Here is a 20,495-nt window from a genome sequence, read left to right as displayed (position 1 = left end):
TGTTACCGGGGGCACGACTATAAGGTTCATGGTGGTAAATATAGGGATGTCCAAAATAAATTCTTCACTGTTTGGGGTGTGGAATACACTGCCTACTGTTATTGTGGAATAGGATACTTTAGGAACTTGGAAGTTCCTAAAGTATCCTATTCCACAATAGGCACTGTGGAGCGCACCAGAATTATGCAGAATGGGATAGTTTGATCTTGGATTTTGGACATTCAGCACAATGTTGAGGGCCAAGGGGCCTGTACTGTTCTACATTTGTCAAAAGGTGAATTGCTTACTGCAGGATTCCTAGTCTTTAACCAATTCTTGTAACCATGACTAGCTATTGCCAGTTCAGTTTCTAGCTGATGGTAATCCCCAGAATATTGATAGTGGGGGACACAGCATGGTAATGCTGTGGAATGTCAGCTGAGAAGATGGATTGATCTGCTCTTGTTGGTGATTATTGCCTGGCACTCATGTATCAAGAATGTTATTTGTCAGCCCAAGTCTAGATATTGCCTAGATCTTGCTGCATTTTGACATGGACTACTTCAGTATCTGAAATCTCAAATGGTACTGAGCATTGTGAACTCATCAGCAAATGTTCCCACTTCTGACCCTACGATGGAAGAAAAGCCACTGATAAAGCAGCTGAAGCTGATCAGGCCTAGAGCTTACTCTGTGATGCTGCAATGATGTCCTGGAAATTAAATGATTGACTTCTGATGATCAGAACCATCTTGGATGCCATGTTAGCACTGCTGCTTCACAGCATCAGGGAACCAGGCTTGATTCCTGGCTGGGGTCACAATGTGTGGAGTGAGCACATTTTCCCTGTGTCTGCATGGGGATGCTCTGGTTTCCCCCTCGTTCTGAAAGATGTGCTGGTTAGGTGCATTAGCCATGCTAAATTCTCCCTCTATGTACCTGAACGGGCTCTGGACTGTGCCAACTGAAGGAATTTTACAGTAATTTCATTGCAGTATTAATGTAAGCTTTACTTGTGACTTTGAGCCAAATATGACTCCACAACCAGCGGAGGGCTTTCCCAATGATTCTCATGGATTCCTGTTTTACTAGGACTCTTTGACACTATACCAGCCAAGTGCTGCCCTGACATCAAGGACAATCACTCACCTCACCTCAAGTTCAGCTCTTTTTGTCCATGTTTGAACCAAAGCTGTAATGAGATCAGGAGCTAAATGGCTCTGGCAGAACCCAAATTGAGCATCAGTGAACAGCTTATTGCTGAGTAAGTACCACTTGAAGGTGGCTGTTGATGACCTCTGTTAGAGTACTGGGTCAGAAACCTAAGGCATATTATGAAGCCAGACTAAATCCCAACAATTTTCTATGTTGGCATTAGTGTGAGGATAAAATGTTTTAATCCAGGCACAATTCCACTGACATTTCTGATCTTTTATCATAGAACACTACAACACAAACAGGCCCTTTGGCCCACAAGTTGCACCGATCATATCCCTACCTACCAGGCCTATCTATAACACTCAATCCCATTAAATCCCATGTACTCATCCAGAAGTCTCTCTTAAGAGCCCAGCGAGTTCACCTCCACCACCACCACCAATGGGAGCCAATTCCACTCACTCACCACCCTCTGAGTGGAAAACTTACCCCAACATCTCCTCTGTACCTACTCCCCAGCACATTAAACCTGTGTCTGCTTGTAGCGAAAACAAATATTTAACTATAACAAATGAATTAGCTTTTAACAATTGAACAATGCATAAATGTCATAAAACGATTCTTAACTGCTAACCTATCACTTGAATTTCAAGTCAAACAATACTGCTGTTATCAACTTAAGCCCCCTCTTTAAAATTTTTTAGCAAAATGGGCATACTTGCTGTGATTTGGATTATCAGTTTTGGAACTTTTCAAGCCTCTCTGGAGAGAGACATTGCTTTCTTCTAAGTCCTGGTAGCAATTGTTTATTTTAAAACAAAACTGAAGACATTATTTCCTGCAAACTTTGCGCCTCCCATTAATCACATGACTGTCAATTAACACAATCAAACTCGACTCAAACACCCAGAGGGAACCTAAGTAAATGCAAATGCATTAGCTCTACTTGGACACTGTCTAAAATGAGTATTTATGTTCCCAACTACCAATTTAAAAGTTTTTCCTTATGCACCCTGCAACAAAACATATGAATTCTAAACATGCCTCTTACAAGAGACATGAAATAAATATCTTTCTTAATGGCACTGTTCATTATACCTCTTGTGTCGCTTCACTGAGTAAACTCATGGTGGTAATTGGTCAGGCTGGATTTGTCCTGCTTTGTGTACAGAACATACCTCAGCAATTTTCTACATTGCTGAGTAAATGCCAGTGTTGTGGAACCAGCTTGACTAGGGTTGGCTATTCCTAGAATACAGGCCCACAAGTTGCTCTGATCATATCTCTACCTATAACCCTCAATCCTATTAAGTCCCATTTACACATCCAGAAGTCTCTTAAGACCCTAACGAATTTGCCTGCACAACCACCAGCAGCTGATTCCTCTCACCCACCATCCTCTGAGTGAAAAACATACCCCTGACATCTCCTCTCTAGCTACTCCCCGACACCTTAAACCTGTCTCCTCTTGTGGCAGCCATTTCAGCCCTGGGGGAAAGCCTCTGAGTCCACCTGATCAATACCTCTCATCTTATATACCTCTATCAGGTCCCCTCTCATCCTTTGTCTCTCCAAGGAGAAAAGACTGAGCTCTCTCAAGCTATCCTCAAGGCAAGCCACCCAATCCAGGCAACATCCTTGTAAATCTTCTCTGCACCCTTTCAATGGCTTCCACATCCCTCCAGTAATGAGGTGACCAGAATTGGGCACAATACGCCAAGTGAGGTCTGACCAGGGTCTTATAAAGCTGCAGCATTATCCCCCGACTCCTAAACTCAATCCCTCGATTGATGAAGGCCAGCACACCATACGCCTTCTTAATCACATCCTCTACCTGTGAAGCCGATTTGAGAGTCCTATGAACCTGGACCCCAAGATCCTTCTGATCTTCTACACTGCCAAGAGTCCTACCATTAATATTATATTCTGCCATCCTATTTGACTTGCCGAAATGAACCACTTCACACCAGGTGGTGGGTTGAAGTCCATCTGCCACTTCTCCGCCCAGTCTTGCATCCTATTGATGTCTCGCTGCAACTTCCGACATACCTCCACACTATCCACAACACCTCCAACCTTTGTGTCATTAGCAAACTTACCAACCCATCCCTCCACTTCCTCATCCAGGTCAGTTATAAAAATCACAGTAAGGGTCCCAGAACAGATCCCTGGGACACTCCACTGGTGACTGACCTCCATGCAGAATATGACCCATCCATAACCACACTTTGCCTTCTGTGGACAAGCCTGTTCTGGATCCACAAAGTAATATCCCCTTGGATCCCATGCCCCCTCACTTTCTCAATAAGCCTTACATGGGGCACCTTATTGAACGCCTTGCTGAAATCCAAATAAACCACATCCACTACTCTTCCTTCGTCAGTGTTTAGTTGCATTTTCAAAAAAACTCAACCAGGTTCGTAAGACATGATCTGCCTTTAACAAAGCCATGCTGACTATTCTTAATCATATTATACCTCTCCAAATGTTCATAAATCCTGCCTCTCAGAATCTTCTTCATCAACTTGCCAACCACTGATGTTAGACTCATCGGTTGATAATTTCCTGGGCCATCTCTATTTCCTTTCTTGAATATAGGAACCACATTCGCAATCTTCCAGTCCTCCGGAACCCGTCCCTTCTCCATCGATGATGCAAAGATCATTGCCAGAGGCTCTGCAATCTCTTCCCTCACCTCCCACAGTAACCTGGAGTGCATCTTATCCTGTCCCGGCGACTTATTTATCTTGATGCTATTCAAAAGCTCCAACACATCCTCTTTCTTAATGTCCACACACTCAAGCTTTTCAGTCCGCCGCAAGCCTGCACTACAGCCACCAAGATCTTTTTCCATCGTGAATACCGAAGTATTCATTAAGCACCTCGGCTATTTCTACCTGTTCTATACAAACTTCCCCACCGTCACATTTTATAGGTCCTATTCCTTCGCATCTCATCCTTTTACTCTCCACATATTTGTAGAATGCCTTAGGGCTTTCCTTAATCTTACCTGCCAAGGCCTTCTCATGACCTCTTCTGGCTCACCTAATTTCCTTAAGTTCCTTCCTACAAGCTGTATACTGCTCTAGATCCCATATAAAGACACAAACTCAATTTACAAGATAATGATTGGAATGCATGTCTTTACAGGTAATCAAGTCTTAAAGGTACTGACATTGAGTAGAGAGAGGGTTAAGCACAGGTTAGAGATGTGTATTCTCCCCAGCCAGGACAGTTAGAAATTTTGCAAACCCAGGCAAGTCTTGGGAGTTAGATAATATGACATGAACCCCAAGATCCCAGTTGAGGCCACCCTCGTGTGCGGAACTTGGCTATCGGCTTCTGCTCAGCAATTCTATGTTGTTGTGTGTCATGAAGACTGCCTTGGAGAACACTTACCTGAAGATCAGAGGCTGAATGCCCATGACTGCTGAAGTGTTCCCCGACTGAAAGGGAACATTCCTGCCTGGTGATTGTTGAGCAGTGTTCATTCATTCGTTGTTGTAGCATCTGCATGGTCCCCCCAATGTACCATGCCTTGGGACATCCTTTTCTGCAGCGTACCAGGTAGACAATGTTGGCTGAGTCTCAAGAGTATCTACCATGTGCCTGGTGGATGATGCTCTCATGAGGTGATGGCATCCATGCCGATGATCCAGTACGTCTTGTGCTGGTTACTGTGGCAGGGTTGTGTGATGTAGTGGTCACTGTTCTCCTGAAGGCTGGGTAGTTTGCTGCAGACAACGGCCTGTTTGAGGTTGCACAGTTGTTTGAAGGGGACTGCCAGAGGAGACTGAAGTGAATCATCTACTCGCTGCGTCTGGCTAAAGATCGTTGCAAATGCTTCTTTTTTTACACTGATGCAATGGGCTCCTCTGTTCTTGAGGTTGGGGATATTTGTGGAGCTGCTTCCTCCTCCAGTGTGTTGTTTAATTGTCCAGCACCGTATGGAGATAGATGTAGATTGTATTGGAACAAAGAACAACACAGCACAGGAAACAGGTCCTTCAGCCCTACAAACCTGCGCTGCCCATTTTAACACTGCCTCATTCCAATCCTCCTACCTATGACTTTTGTCTACATCTCATGGACTCCACAATGAAGGAGTGCAAATTTAGAGAAGAGGTAATGGTAGGATATGTAGTTGAACATTGGAGGGTTAAGTAGATACCAAGTTTGAGTAGTTTGATTCAGCTTCACTGTCATTCAAAGAAATGAATGGAGTCGGTGACTAGGGAATGGTTTTGTGGTGGGAACTGAAGATGACTATTTAACTGGAGGAAACTTTTGCTCATCCAGTGCTGGATGTCAGACATACAATCATGGAATAGAATCCGTACAGTACAGAAGGAAGGCATTTGGCCTGTTGAGCCTACACCAATCTCACGCAGGCCCTACTATCAACCTGGGTTAGGTTTGGATTGTGGGAAGAAACTGAAGCACCTGGAGGAAACTGATGCAAATAATGGGCAAAAGTGCAAAATCCACACAGACAGTGACCTAAGGCTGGAATTGAACCCGGGTGTCTGGAACTGAGAGGCACAGTGCTAACCACTGTGCCACCCCAGTCTGACCGATCAGACACTATGGTGGGGTAGAGAGAGGTGATGAAGTCTGGCTGAGTTTTGTTGTTGTGGCTGAAGGGAAGGAAGTTAAATAATAGGCCGTAGTAATTTTGATTTTACAAATAATGACATTTGCAGTAATTACGGTGATATTGAATTTTTATCTAATGTCTTCTGTTTTAGTGGGGATCCATTGCCCAGAGTGCAATGTCCAAACCATCCAGATGCCATACTGGTAGAAGATTACCGTGCTGGTGACATGATCTGCCCTGAATGTGGGCTGGTAGTAGGTAAAAAAGAGAAGTGTTTCCATTACTTGCATCGATCTATGTATTATATATAAAATGTATGTGTATGCACCTATTATTTCTGTATTGTCTCAGTGCATTGATTACTATTTGATATTGAGACTGCTTTATAGAAATGAAAACTTGTCAAACAACTTACTCTTCAATTTATAAAGCAAGTAGCTGTGCTTAGTGTATTGTACTTATTTGTTCATTGACAGTCGCCTATCATACACTGCTATTTACGTTTGCAGATTAGGGGGTATGTGCCTAAACTGCATCTCATCTTTTAACCAGCAGCCAAGTTCCTGCCCTGGACTCTGCATCTTTGAAGCTATCTAGTCCATTGTCAGTGGTCCAAAGACTCATTTTTGTTTTGTCCAAATGTTACAAGGCTGCACAATTCCCTTAATATCCCTGGTGTTGTAATTTTATAATTTGCATTTGGTGTGCGCTGCTTCATTTGAGCTGCTGACTTGATCATTACTTTTAAATGGGTAGTGATATTTTTACATGGAGTGCACTATTTTACTGACAGGTAAAATCCAGATGTGTGCTGTACATAGCAAATTTAATGTCATGCTATCCAGTCCTTTCCATATTTATTACTTGCACACTTCTATTGTATGTTGCTGCTTTCTGCTGTTTGATTCCCAGTAAAACACCATGCCCTTGTTTCAGGGAGAATTCGTTGCAATGGTTTCCCTTCTGGTTTCCAGGTAGTAATCTCTGGAATTCCCCAAGAACCTATCCTAATTCCCTCTTTCTCAGTAAAGTCATCCAATTCTGCTTGTGAACTGACAGCATCCAGCTCTGCCTCACCTCTCTGCTGTCCTTGATTTATCATACTGCAGAAGCTTTCTTTAGCTAATGTGTTGTCAAGAATGAATCTGTCTTCAGATCCCCCCACTGACTCCTATCTCTTTACCTGTCCACTGTCTGAGGCTGAACCAGACCATTTGCAACCTTGGTGCTGTATTTGGCCCTGAGATGCGTTTCTGACTATTGCCATTCTGCCTTCAGCTGTATACACTCATCCTTTATCCCTACTCTTGATGCCCAGTGATGTGGCTACTCTGATATTCTGTTTTCTAGTCTCCTGTATTCCAGCCACCAAGCTGTCCTTGTCAAAGCTCTGCCCTTAACACTCACTATCTTGCTCTCCAGTCACTGTAGTTTCATAAGTGACATGAAAACTATAGTGGATTTGGGTATGTTTTGAAAATTTTTGATCCTGGTTTTAGGCTGTCCATGTAAAGGCCTTGTTAGGGTATACACACGCCTTTTATTATTGAGTTTGCACTCCTTGAAAATTGTAAAAGTTTATTTGTGTATCTTGGGTATATATGTCAATTTCACATTTCAAATGATCTGTTTATAATGTTTGATGTCTTGATGCATTAGTGAAGAATTTGTATCAAATGGTGAAAAAGATGAAAAAACCTCATGCTTGAATTTAACTTTCTATGTATATACTTTTCTGCTCATTTAGACAATGTTGGATTTAATGAAGTGCATTGTTGGCAATTCTGGATATATTGCTGGCATTTCGTTTCTGAATTATAATGCCTAAAATACCACACTTTCTGTAGTTGCTGGTATTATTTGCCTTTTGCTATGCTTGGCTAGATTTTTCAAGGACGTTTAATTTAAAACTCTGCTTTATGTACAATATCTGATCTTTTTCCTATTGTTGCTCCTTCTGCAATGTTGTTTACCCTGGAGCTGAAACCTTCATTTTGGAGATGTTTGAATGCAAATGTTTTGTAATCCATGTTGCCAAAATGTTGTCCCTAAGGTTGCTTTCTTTTTATCTCAACTTGAAGATATCAGAATTACCACATGGCCTGCAGTAGTTCAACCATCTCCAGGGCAGCATGGTGACGGTGGTCAACACTGCTGCCTCTCAACGCCAGGAACCCAGGTTTGATTCCCGGCTTGGGTCACTGTCTGTGCGGAGGCTGCACCTTCTTCCTGTGTCTCTGTGGGTTTCCATTGGGTACTCTGGTTTCCTTCCACAGTCTGAAAGATGTGCTGGTTAGGTGAATTGGCCATGCTAAATTCCCCTTCAGTGTAGCCAAACAGGTGCCAGTGTGTTGCAACTAGGGGATTTTTGCAGTAACTTCATTGAATGTTAATGTAAGCCTTGCTTGTGACTAATAAATAAACCACTTTTTTAATTGGGAATGAGCAACAAATGCTGGCCTTACCAGCAATGCCTATATCTCATGAGAGTAAAGAAAAATGATCTTTTTAGGGGAAAGATTTTAGAATTGAGTGGTTCTTCTGTAATTAATTGGTAATTAGATTTTCTTGCTCATTGCATAATATTCAAGTTTCCACTGCATGTGAGTGAGTGCATTTATGTGAATGCAGTTTGCCAATTGTACCTAAGAGGTGTTTCCCTTTAGCTGCCTCTCCTCTGTTCAGCAAGTTGTTTGCCTTTCTTGCTGCACCATGACTTGATTATATCCATTTTACCCATCATGGCAGGGCAAATAATAAGGGATTGTGTTCTTTATTGATGCAAGTCTGACACACCTCTACAATTGGCCAATTTTATAGAAGTATTGATATTCTTGACACAGGCAGACATCATTTGATCCATCGTGTATGTGCCAGTACATTCCACATCAGAGCTGCCCATTCTAATCCAATTTCCCACCTATCCTAATGCTGGTTGGTGGTTTAAACCAGGATTGGTCCACATTTCTAGCCACATCTGACCTGACCAAGTCCACTCTTTAACTGGAATAAAGTTCCACAATAATTAGTGAAAAAGGTGGGTGATTCATTGTTAATGCTGATGTTTTAAAGCAAAGTAAATTGAATGTTTGAGATATTAACAAGTTAACAGCTGCAACTGATTGTAGCTGGGTTCTGAATGCAACTGATTTTGGAGAAGTTCCCCATAAGAAGAATGGGAGATAAAATTGGTCCAAAGCAAATATTGATCCAAGCATTAGATAAACTTAAGACACTCCATGTCATTGGTTATGCATTTGCTAACTAAATGAAAGAATGTTGCGACTTGCTGTGTTCATTAAAACAGAATTAATTTTACTAAGCAGCAAGTGAAATCTAGACTGAAGATAAACACCATAAAATGTACAAGCTGCATATCTGTTAAAGCCGAGATCACTTTGTCAACATTTCCTCTAAATTTTTAATCTACCCCTTATTTCATATTTTAATAAATTCCTGTATTCTATTTATAATGGAAACTATAATCTTGCTCTGTCCAGTTCTGTACTCACTGTAGCACTATGGAAATGAGTTCAACTTGAAAATGGGAACACACTACTATGTGACCTGGCTGAGTGATCATTTGCTTACACTTCTGCTTTTGGATTCTAAGGGAACCTGGGAATATGAGATAGGGCGACAAAGTAAAGTTGATGCAGGTGATCTTTTTGAATCTCAGAACAGGCACAAGGGGCCGAACAGCCTACTCCTATTTAAGTTCAGCTAAAAACTGTCCTTGGTCTTGACTGTGTGCCTGACATTCTGTATCCTTTTCGTTCATGGGATGTCTGCATTGCTGGCTTGGCCAGTATTTATTGCTCATCACAAATTGCTCTTGAGCTGATTGGCTTGCCAGACCATTTCAAAGGACATTTAAGAGTTGTGCACGTTGCTATGGGTCTGGAGTTGCATATTATACAGGTAAGAGCGGCAGATTTTCTTCCCTCAGGCACATTATTTAACCAGATGGATTTTTTACATCAATCAACGTTTGGCCCTCCGATTCCAGATTTTTATTGAATTCAAATTTCACCATCTGTGATGGGATTTATAGAAACAGAAAATAGGAGCAGGAGTAAGCCTTTTGGCTCTGAGCCCGCTATGCTATTCATTTTGATCATCACATTCAATATCTTAATCCTACCTTCCCCATATCTCTTGATTCCTTTATCCCCAAGCGCTACATCTAATTTCTTGAAAACTCTCAATATTGTGACCTCCTACTTTATGGCAGTGAATTCCACAAAGTTCACCTCTCTTCACCTCCGTCCTATAAGGTTTACCCTAATCCTCAAACTATGACCCCGAGTTGCAGACTCTCCCACCAACAGGAACATTCTTTCTGAACCCACCTTGTCTAATCGTGTTAGAATTTTATGTTTGAGATCTCCTCTATTCAAACCTAGAATATTACTCTGGGTTACTCACAGTGAAAATACAACTGTGTCACTACCCTTCTGTGAAACCAGCTGGTACAATGTATGGGTCAAGGTGAACTGACCCAAAGGATGGTGGTATTTGGTCATTTTGGAGTGTGAAGCAGGTTGCAACCAAAATTTTGTCCTTCATTTAACACTGGTAGTTTAGTGTTGAGCACTTCAAATGTATTAGAATATAACTTGTGTATGCTCAGGAAGGGAGTAACTCCATTTGAGCAGAATTTGTGTGATTCTTTGGAGAGATGCTGTTGGGTCAATTTCTTGTGATTTGAATCAAATTTTCCTACTAAGCTTGATGTCGCATCTCTTCCTACAGGTGATAGAGTTATAGATGTTGGCTCTGAGTGGCGAACGTTTAGCAATGACAAAGCAACAAAAGATCCATCTCGAGTTGGTGATGCCCAGAATCCACTGCTAAATGGTGGTGATTTGTCAACAATGATTGGAAAGGTAACAGTGCGACTTGACCAATAGAATAGGCATGTAAAACAGCTGCATTTTTCTTTTTTAAACTCCTCTGTCACATCTCTGATGAAGTAACAAAGTACTTGCACAATAATTAAATGGCCTTTGTGTTTCTAAAGAAAAGTAAGCTTTCCCTACCCCATCTTTACTTTGCTCCTTTTTTCCCAAATGTGTTGATCTCTTGAGGTAATTTGGCAAGCATTAGGTAGATATCTGATTTAAGTGGCTATTACTCAACTGAATTTAAATAGTGGGTGTTACCAGATTAGTCCCCAACTCCTTTTACTTTTACCCCACGTCAAGTCTCATGATTTGTTTTTCCAAAAACATATTTTATAAAATTGAAAGAGTACATTATTACATAAAGCAGTTCAGTTTCTTTCATTGCAGTATGTAGCATTTTGTAAATATGGTGAAGTAAGGCACCTCAGTTAGGTTTCATCAAATCTGCTGTTGCAAAAGGCAGTTGTACAGCTATTGCCAATCACTTGTGCAGTGATCAGGTAACTTTGCATAGAACATGTGGAACCTGACACCTTTCTGGTCACTGACTCATTTTGCATGGCGGGGGGGTGGGGGTTGTTAAATTGGTACATCATGAATGTACTTGCTCAGCTCACCTCACAGATGAGGCATCTCTGCTAGTTGTCATTTTTGCAGTGGCAAGACTGGCTTCCTTGTCTCATAAGCAGTTGTAGACATGTTTTGTGGTGCATCATGTTATTGTTACTGGTATGATAACTATGTTGCCTTAAGCTCCCCGAGCTATTGAATGGCTGATCTTGCCTGAATTGTTGTAATAAAGTGAAGTTGGAGGACATCAATTTAAATATAGTGAATATCCAAAATGGCCAGCTCAGTAATATTGACCAAAGTCCAGGGAAACCATATACCCTCAGCGTATCCTGCGCAATAGCTATAGCATTAATGATGCTGCCTACGTTTTGTGAATGTGTTTGGGGAAACCATGGAAGGCAACAGTTAATGTGGTGTGGAGAGGTGGCTGCAACTGAAAACTAATGAGTTTTTTTAAAATCTGAAAGCTAAACAAACAACTGGGGATTGTGTTGATTGGAGAGGGCCTCTGGAATGTGGAGGAGAGAACTTTCTGAAGTTTTTAAAAAATCTTCATTAATAAAGATGTACAGTATGAATTGTAATAGACTGATGTTAACATTTTTCTGAAAAATGCCCATAAATGGGTCTAGTTGAATGTGAGTTCATGTAGTGAGGTTCCTTGTCAAATAAAAACTTTGCATTCAATTAAATGCATGAAATTATTCCAATTGGAACTGTGCTTTGCTTCAACAATGGAGGGTGTTCCTGAATCAACACTTGAAAAATATAAAAGGGAATTTGGTAAGTGAGATTTTGAGGTATGAACAGTTAAGTGGAATTATTTACAAATTGAAATGAAGGATTTGTTTGTGATGTAACTTGGAGTATGCTTTTTGAAGGTGCTTTTAAAGGAAGTAGGGAAACCAAAATCCAGAGTAGATTCCGGGTTGATTTTGGACCAATATTTGGATTATATCTTGGCTAATGGCTTTGGATTTGAGATTTGTAACAGCAATTGAAGAAGCTTATTTTTGTTATGTAGTATTTTTCATTTGGATGTTATCTGCATTGCATTTCTTCACAGGGTACTGGATCTGCAAGTTTTGATGAGTTTGGCAATGCAAAATATCAAAACCGTCGAACTATGAGTAGCTCTGACCGGGCAATGATGAATGCGTTTAAGGAGATCAGCAATATGTCTGACAGAATAAATCTCCCCAGAAATATAGTTGTAAGTTCATGTAGCCTTTGATTTATCCTGATATTGCACCATTCAATCATTGTAATGAAGGCATAAAACTTTAATATTGTTACTAATTGAATGGCCTGTACGTGATTGAATCTTCCCTTTTCACTTCCTAGGATCGAACAAATAATTTATTTAAACAAGTGTATGAGCAAAAGAGCCTAAAGGGAAGGAGTAATGATGCCATTGCTTCTGCCTGTTTGTACATTGCTTGCAGACAAGAAGGTGTACCACGGACATTCAAAGGTAAGATATCTGGAATCAATGCCAAATTATAGCACTGTTTCCAAGTTTAAAAAAAACTCATTTCACAACATTGTTATCAGTAGGATTTTTTGGTTTGATTCAAAGTAATTATTCCAGTGACTGCTAATAGAAGGTTATGTTACTATTTCAGTCAGCAACTTTAATCCAGCCATGTACACTGGCTGAAGGCTAAAAGGGGTGAGCGGAAATGTGTGCATCAAGGCAGCATTCAACTGATTATGACATGGTGGGTTGAGAAAGCTTTGGTGGCTGGATCTCGACCCAACACAATGGAAGTTGCTTGTGATTGCTAGAAGTTGAAGATCATCAGCGAAGACTTATTGACCCTTTCAGGTTCAGCTGGTTATTAATGATCTTCCCTCATTCGTAAGATCAGAATTATGATTTTTTCCATGAGGACTGTTGTTTGATCTCATTCACAACTCCTCTAGTCATCATGAAGCCCATGTTTGCTTGCAGCAGATACTGGGCAATATCAAAATGACTTTAACAAGTGGCTGGTATCAGACTGTTAAGTGTCTGGTAATGATGGTCCAGAACCAAAGACAGCCTGTCCAACTTGCACTTTTACCTTCAAAGCCACCAGCATTGCTGAATAATCAACAATAATCCTGGGGGTACAACTAACCAGAAACTGAACTGGCCAAGCCACATCAATAGTGGCTGGGTCACTGTCTGATCTTTCAAACCTTTCACTATTTACAAGGTTCAAAGTGAGTGGTGTGACTCATGTCTGGAATGACGCAACTGGTAACTCCAGCTCATAATGCCCCAACAGTTTTGGGGATGGAGCAGTTTTGGCTGATGATCTGATCACTGGGCCAAATAATACATCCTTTGCATTGCTGGCACATTGTGACTGCAGTATATACAAGTTCAAGGATACACTGCTACTGAGGTCATTTGATAGCATTTCCTATTTGATCCTTAAAGGCAAGAGCAGTAATGTAACAAGATTCCATCGCCTTCCAACTCCAAGTCACTCACCATTTTAACTTATGTCACATTCCTCCATTGTTGTTGGATCATTACCCAGCAACATGTGGGAGTGTGATCATAACCACGTTGCAATTGCTCAAAGCCTAGCCCCTCAATTTCAGGAAGTCTAGGAGGTGGTAAGTGTGACTGCCTGCATTGAAAGAATTTTTTAAATGGGTGAGAAGTTGACTGAAATGTATATCTTAATGAAGAACTTGCATTTTTGTAGTGCCTTTCACCTCCTTGGTGCTTTAGAAGTGCAGTCAGTCCTGTGGTGTACACAAATGCAGCTGCTAACTTGCACATTTTATAATTCCACTAACTGCAGTGAGGCACATGACCAGGTAACCTGTAGTGGTGTGGGAATTGTGGCCAAGACATTAGAACATCTCTCCTTTTAATTGAATAGTGCTGTGAGATTTTTACATTTATACCCAAGTTGGAAGATTGTATCTCAGTTTACATGTCTGAAAAGCAGTTCTTCCAACAGAATAGCTCAGAGGCAAGACTCTTGGTCCCGAACCAAAGCTGAAATTGGTGTAACACAGGTTACCTAATTGCAATATTAATTTTTCCCCTTTTTCTGGCTTTTGAGTATTTCCCCATAACAGTTTTAGGCTTGCATGAGGAAAGGCCCATCATAACTGTTCTGGCTGCTGAGGATAGATTGAAATGAGCATTGCAGGTCACCTTTCTGAGGTACGCATTGATCATCCATTTGTCATGCAAGACCAGGCAGCAAGAAAGAATGTGGCTTTTTATTGATCTGCCTTTCATTTTTTTTCTACATCTGCTCAAAGCTCAGAAGGGAATGTGCTTGGCGGTCTGAGTTAACACTCTTCTTTCACATTTAGCACCTGGATTCAAATCCAGGAAGATAGGAAAGGTTTGTTTTTCTGTAAGAGCCATTAAGTGAAATCATTTTGAGCCACCTCAATCCAGTACTCAGTAGGTATGTGTTGCCAGAACAAAATGTTCCTTTGTTTAGGTGTTGAGAAGTAAAATTGACTCTGTACTTAACCCCATATTGTCTCTACACTGTGCTTGCTTGATATCAGTGCAAGTGTTAAATAGAAATCTTCCATTTGTTTTAAACATAAGTTTTCCTTTAGAGGAATGAGAGCTAAATTTTCATTCCAAAGAAATTGGAATGAGGCTGAGGATTCCTGATTTTTCAGGATTTTTATACTACATGCTAAGTGATATAGACAGGATGAAGGAGGTTCTTCATAATCAGTATGGGAAGCTAGGCACTGAATTGAGAAACAGAACCTCCAAGGTGATAATTTCTGGATCGTTACCTGATAAGGTGCCAGGATGTGACAAGTGGTTTGCCACAGGGCCTCCACTTTTTACCATTTATATCAGAGTTGAATGAAGGGACAGTAGTATAGCTAAATTTGCTAAAATGGGTGGAAAAGCAAGTTGTGAAGAGGTTGTAGTGAGCAAAAATGTGCAAATTAAAATTGTCCATTTTGGCAGGAAGAATAAGAGAGCTTATCTAAGTAGTGAGATTGCAAAGCTCTTGAGGTGTAGAGGAATCTGGGTGTTCTAGTGCATGAATCACAAGGTATACAGGTACAGCAAAGTACTTGGGGAACCTAATAGATAGTTATTGCCTCTTGTCAAGGAAATTGATTTACAGAAGTAGAGCTGTTATGCTTCAATTATAAAGGAGACCACGGAGTACAGTACAGTATTGATCTCCTTAAGGAAAGATATTAATGTGTCAGCAGCTTAATGAAGGTTTACTAGACTAATGCTAGGGGTGGCCGGTTGTCTTTGGAGGAAAGGTTTAGGTTTGTGTCCACTAAAGCTTAAAGTATGAGGTGACCTGATCAAAGCACAGGGTGGCATGGTAGCGTGTGGTTAGCACTGCTGCTTCACAGCTCCGGGGACCTGGGTTCAATTCCTGGCTTGGGTCACTGTGTGGACATTCTCCTGTGTTTCCGTGGGTTTCCTCTGGGTGACCTGGTTTTCTCCCACAGTCCAAAGATGTGCAGGTTAGGTTGATTGGCCATGCTAAAATTGCCCCTTAGTGTCCTGAGATGCATAGGTTAGTGGGTAAATATGTAGGGATATGGGGGTAGGGCCTGGGTGGGATTGTAGTTGATGCAGACTTGATGGATCAAATGGTCTCTTTCTGCACTGTAGGATTTCTGATAGAATCCTGAAGGCTTTCATACTGAGGGGTGTTCACAGGTTAGATGTGGGGAGGATGTTTCATCTTGGAGAATATAGAACTAGTAGTCATTCCTTAAAAATAAGGAGTCATTCATTTAAGACAATGAGAATTTATTTGAGTTGAGTCTTCTCGAAAGGTAGCAGAAGCTTTTGAGTATTTTTAAGGCAGAGTGTGAGCAACAGGTAAAGATGCTGTTAACACATATATCTGTACACCATAGAGAAATAGCTTAAAGTCAGGTAGACTGGATATAGCCAGGCACATTGATAACCCACATTATGGAAACAACTGTGAGTTTAGTCATAAACATAGGGCATAAGATTCGCTGCTGCTAACAGAGCAATAGTTAGGGATAATAAAAAGACCGCCTGTGGTGTAGAAATAACACCAGAGGTGTGGTGTGCAGTGAAGCATACACCACATCTTGAAGGAATGTACGAGGTCCAAGTAACAAAAAGCAAATGGTCTGCAAGATGTGTTGTTTCTACAACTAAGCATAAAAGGGGGAAAAAGGTCACTGAGATAGTCGGGACAGCAGTGATTAAGTTGGCAAAGGATTGATTACCGCCAGTCTGAACTGGACATGTAACAGTGTTGGATAAGATGGATGGGTTTGCTAATGCACTCTTGTGATAACAGGAGACATTGTTAGATGGGGAGTAGAGGGGATGGAAACTTGGGGCACCTCGAGCCAATAGGGGAATGACAACACATAGATGGGACAGGGACCACCAATTAGGGGAGAACGTCACATTGCAAAGCCATTACAATGCTTATAAAAAAGTATAAAAATGTGCTGCAAATCGATGTAAGGTGTGCCTATTTTATTGGACACCCGCTCTTGCAAGAACATTAAATAAAATATCTTGCTCCTTCAGAACTTGACTTGACTAAATTGTTTGACTGTGAGCTGCGTTTCTCACAAGAGTTTGTTAGATTCTTGATTAAAAAGACGGTGAACGATTATTGGGGAATAGACAGGAATATGTGGAGTTGAAGTTATAATTCGATCAGCCTGACCTTATGGTGGAGCAGGCTCGAGGGGCCAAGCTGCTTATTCCTGTTAATTTGTATGTTCGTATATAACATTGCTAATCAAACGTGGCCATATTTTATAATGTCACTGCTTGTGGGTGTTATGGATAAGGATGGCAACTACACTGCATTAAGACTTTTAATATGGCAATGTATGCAAGTTATTGTATAGCATGCATCAGTGTCAGCTTGACTGTTGCTGCATAGCATGTAATAGTCTGTTCGCAGAATGGAGGGGTTAGTAGATGAATATAAATCTCTGTAGGATCACATAATATCTGTATAAAATGGATACAAAAAAAAGTAATTCCAGTGCTGTTGGTCTAACTGGCAGGCTGCCCCTTCATTGAGAAGGGTTCCTATCCTTATGGGAAATTCTACATCTGTCTGCTGGGTAGATGCAATAACCTAACAGGTTTTTGTTCTGGCCTTGATCACTTAAGGATTTTGATGAATTGTGGGCCAGTTTTTTGCTATGCTAATCAATTTAACATAAAATACATGGATACGTTGCAAGGCTTCTGTGCAAAGCAGTGTATCTTGCGCCATGTATTTAAATGCTGTTTATCAACATCTACCAAATAGAGCAGTCCTGTCTGTTGTAGGACCCTCTTTGCCAGTAGTTAGTGGTCAGGGTGGGTGAAGCATCTTCCAAGTGTTTGGACAATTTCAGTGAATTGAAATAATCTGGACTTTTTTCTAAGAATTACATAGCCCCACTCTGCTCAAATCTCTGGTGTTAACAGCACCTTTACTTTCAGTTGATCCATTCTTGTTACGCTACTAACATTGTCCCCCTTCACCATTAGAAATTTGTGCCGTGTCCCGGATTTCAAAGAAGGAAATAGGCCGTTGCTTCAAGTTAATTCTGAAAGCTCTGGAAACCAGTGTGGATCTAATCACCACGGGAGATTTTATGTCCAGGTTCTGTTCAAACTTGGGATTGCCTAAACAAGTGCAAATGGCCGCAACGCACATTGCAAGGAAAGCTGTGGAACTGGACTTGGTGCCTGGCAGGAGTCCTATTTCTGTAGCTGCAGCAGCGATTTATATGGCATCGCAGGCTTCAGCAGACAAACGGACACAAAAAGGTATTTGGTTTACTGTCTTGTTGGCAAATCTTAAATTGGATCTGATTTGAAATGCCTGACTACCCAATGCTTTAACAGCCTGGCATAATAAAGGACCCTGACAATGGGAAATGTCGGTACATTGAAAATTAACCCAGTTCTTTCCCTAACACAACTATGCTGGTCTAATTGGTCAGTTGGCACTGGTCAGAACTTTTTAGAAGTAGATGATTAATGCTTGCATATACATAGAATCCCTACAGTGCAGTAGGAGGCCATTTTGGCCCATTGAGTCTGCACCTTCACTCTGAAAGAGCATCTTACCTAGGCCTTATCCACGTAACCCCATGTTTACTGTGGCTAATCCACCCTAACCTACACATCTTTGGAGTGTGGGAGGAAACTGGAGTACCTGGAGAGAGAATGCAGACACTGGGAGAACGCACAAACACCATACAGATAACCACCCAGTGGTGGAATTCAGTGCAGGTCCCTTGTGGCATGAAGCAGCAATGAACCACTGTGCTGCCCCCATAATGAGATTTTATTATTCATTCGTGGGACGTGAATGATGCTGGCTGGCCAGCATTTGTTGCCCTTGGAGAGCAGTTCAGAGTCAACCATATTAACCAGAAGGCCGGATGAGGCAAGGACAGCAGATTTCCTTCCCTAAAGGACATTAGGTGATCTGGATGGGTTTTTCTGACAATTGACAATGGTTTCATGATCATCAGTAGATTTTTAATTCCATTATCTGCCATGGCAAGATTTGAACCTGGACCCCCAAAACATTAACTCAAATTCAGCTAATCTAGCACTAGTGCTACTGAGCCATCACCTTCCTCTTCGTGCAAATTCCACTTCTGCTCGTGTTCTATCTTTCTTATAGTGAAAGAATAGGAGTTTATTATTTTCTTTCCCCAAGCCTGATGAAACATTTACTGACGCTGGTGGTTTTTCCCCCTCATTTGGAATCACTTTCCTCCCAAGTAGCTGATGTTTAGAATTGATGCTTCTCAAAGTTATTGGCAACTGATGGTGTTCACAAGCTTTGGCATCTGGCTATTCATTCCCCCTTCGTTGCAAGGTATGGTGTGTGTGTTCACTGAGCTCACTGAGCTTGGGGTTTAATTGCTGCTTTTTCTTCTCCTCTAGAGATCGGAGACATTGCTGGCGTAGCTGATGTCACAATCAGGCAGTCCTATCGACTGGTCTATCCACGTGCTGCTGACCTCTTCCCTGCCGAATTTAAATTTGATACTCCGGTTGACAAACTGCCCCAGTTGTAAATGGAACCAGCCTACTCACAATATGCACAAGAATGTGGTGTTTTTTATAAATAAAACACTACTCCCCAGCAGTGTTTGAAAGAAATTGATTGGACCTCCTGACTTAGGAAACTCACTCAAGTGAAGAACCCAGACGAGAACCAATGAGACTATGTAGCAGCGAATGGTTCTGCTGTGTCTGAATACGGCATGTACATTCCAAAGCTGAATTTCAAGATCATTTGTACTCGTCCGCTAATTTGTATATTTGCAAGTGAGGAATTTGTACTTAACCAGATAATTTGTATATAATATGAAAATTGGGGATATTGTGTTGTGAAAGGCTGCAGATGGACTGGCTCAGATTTAGTTTTCTTTTTACATGCTGAATTACTAATTTGTAATTTGACATGCCTGTATTCAGGTTAGCGAGATGCTTGATGTCTTCATAAATAAATGACCATTTTTTCCTTTGTTTCTGTATCTACATTGACTTCTTGAACTTCAAGATTGGTATTTATTACCAAGAAGTGGTTGCTGAGCTTTGGATAATTGCACTTGGCACCAGTAAGTAGTTTGAGGTCCTCAAGATAACTTGTAGGTTCTTTAGTCTGTCGGATAATTGAACTGAATTTTTTGTTGGAAATTTTATTTATGTGAGGAATATTGAATAAAGTGTGTAGTATTTATGTTTCCTAAAACTATAAATTGTGTAGTTTAGGGGAAGAGGAATTGTTGTATAATGGTTCACTGAAAAGTGCAGTGTTTGAACTGAGTACATCAGAAATCGAGTTTATATTCAGGGCAAGATTTTCTATGGAAACAACACCACTTCATCAGTGTTACATATTTGAAAAATGTGCATGTTACTCGAAGTTCCTTTCAGTGGCATGCTTGCCGGTGGATGACCCATTGAAGGAGTAGTTAATGAAATTGGTAGATTACCTTTTTGTGATTTGTACAGATAGAAATAAAAAACTAATTGTTGCATAAATGATGCATCTGCCAAGTGCTGTTTTATTTTTGCTTTCAGCTTTTTCCATGGAACTAGACGCACTTAGTCCAAGGAATTTAAAACTAGGGAATAGAATAATGAATCCAGTGCCAACCAGCTGCTACATAAAAAATGATCATGAATCATCAGTTGTTTCCTTGACGTTGAGGAGGGGAGTGGGGCAGGAATTCTGATTGCAGTAAAGAATGCAAAAGGCAGCAGCAGCCATCACTCTCCTCCAGTGTATGGTAGCATT

The 20,495-nt window shown here is 41.0% G+C and overlaps 1 protein-coding gene across 1 annotated transcript in view; it reads left to right on the top strand.

The window, feature by feature from the left end:
• The window catches only part of gtf2b (general transcription factor IIB), a 38,460-nt gene extending 18,740 nt beyond the window's left edge, over nt 1-19,720 (top strand). Inside the window, exons 2-7 of the mRNA XM_080195185.1 lie at nt 5,886-5,992; nt 10,490-10,623; nt 12,281-12,427; nt 12,559-12,688; nt 17,717-17,998; nt 19,133-19,720. Of these exons, the coding sequence (XP_080051311.1) occupies nt 5,886-5,992; nt 10,490-10,623; nt 12,281-12,427; nt 12,559-12,688; nt 17,717-17,998; nt 19,133-19,266 (934 nt within the window). The 3' untranslated portion in view covers nt 19,267-19,720. The remainder of the gene's footprint in view (nt 1-5,885; nt 5,993-10,489; nt 10,624-12,280; nt 12,428-12,558; nt 12,689-17,716; nt 17,999-19,132) is intronic.
• Nucleotides 19,721-20,495: the final 775 nt, after the last annotated feature.

The sequence above is a fragment of the Carcharhinus amblyrhynchos genome, chromosome 9 (genome assembly GCF_965287045.1).
Source record: "Carcharhinus amblyrhynchos chromosome 9, sCarAmb.v2.hapA, whole genome shotgun sequence".
Classification (NCBI taxonomy): domain Eukaryota; kingdom Metazoa; phylum Chordata; class Chondrichthyes; order Carcharhiniformes; family Carcharhinidae; genus Carcharhinus; species Carcharhinus amblyrhynchos.
Note: the sequence above shows the minus strand (reverse complement) of the source record. Positions and strands in the feature narration are given on the sequence as shown.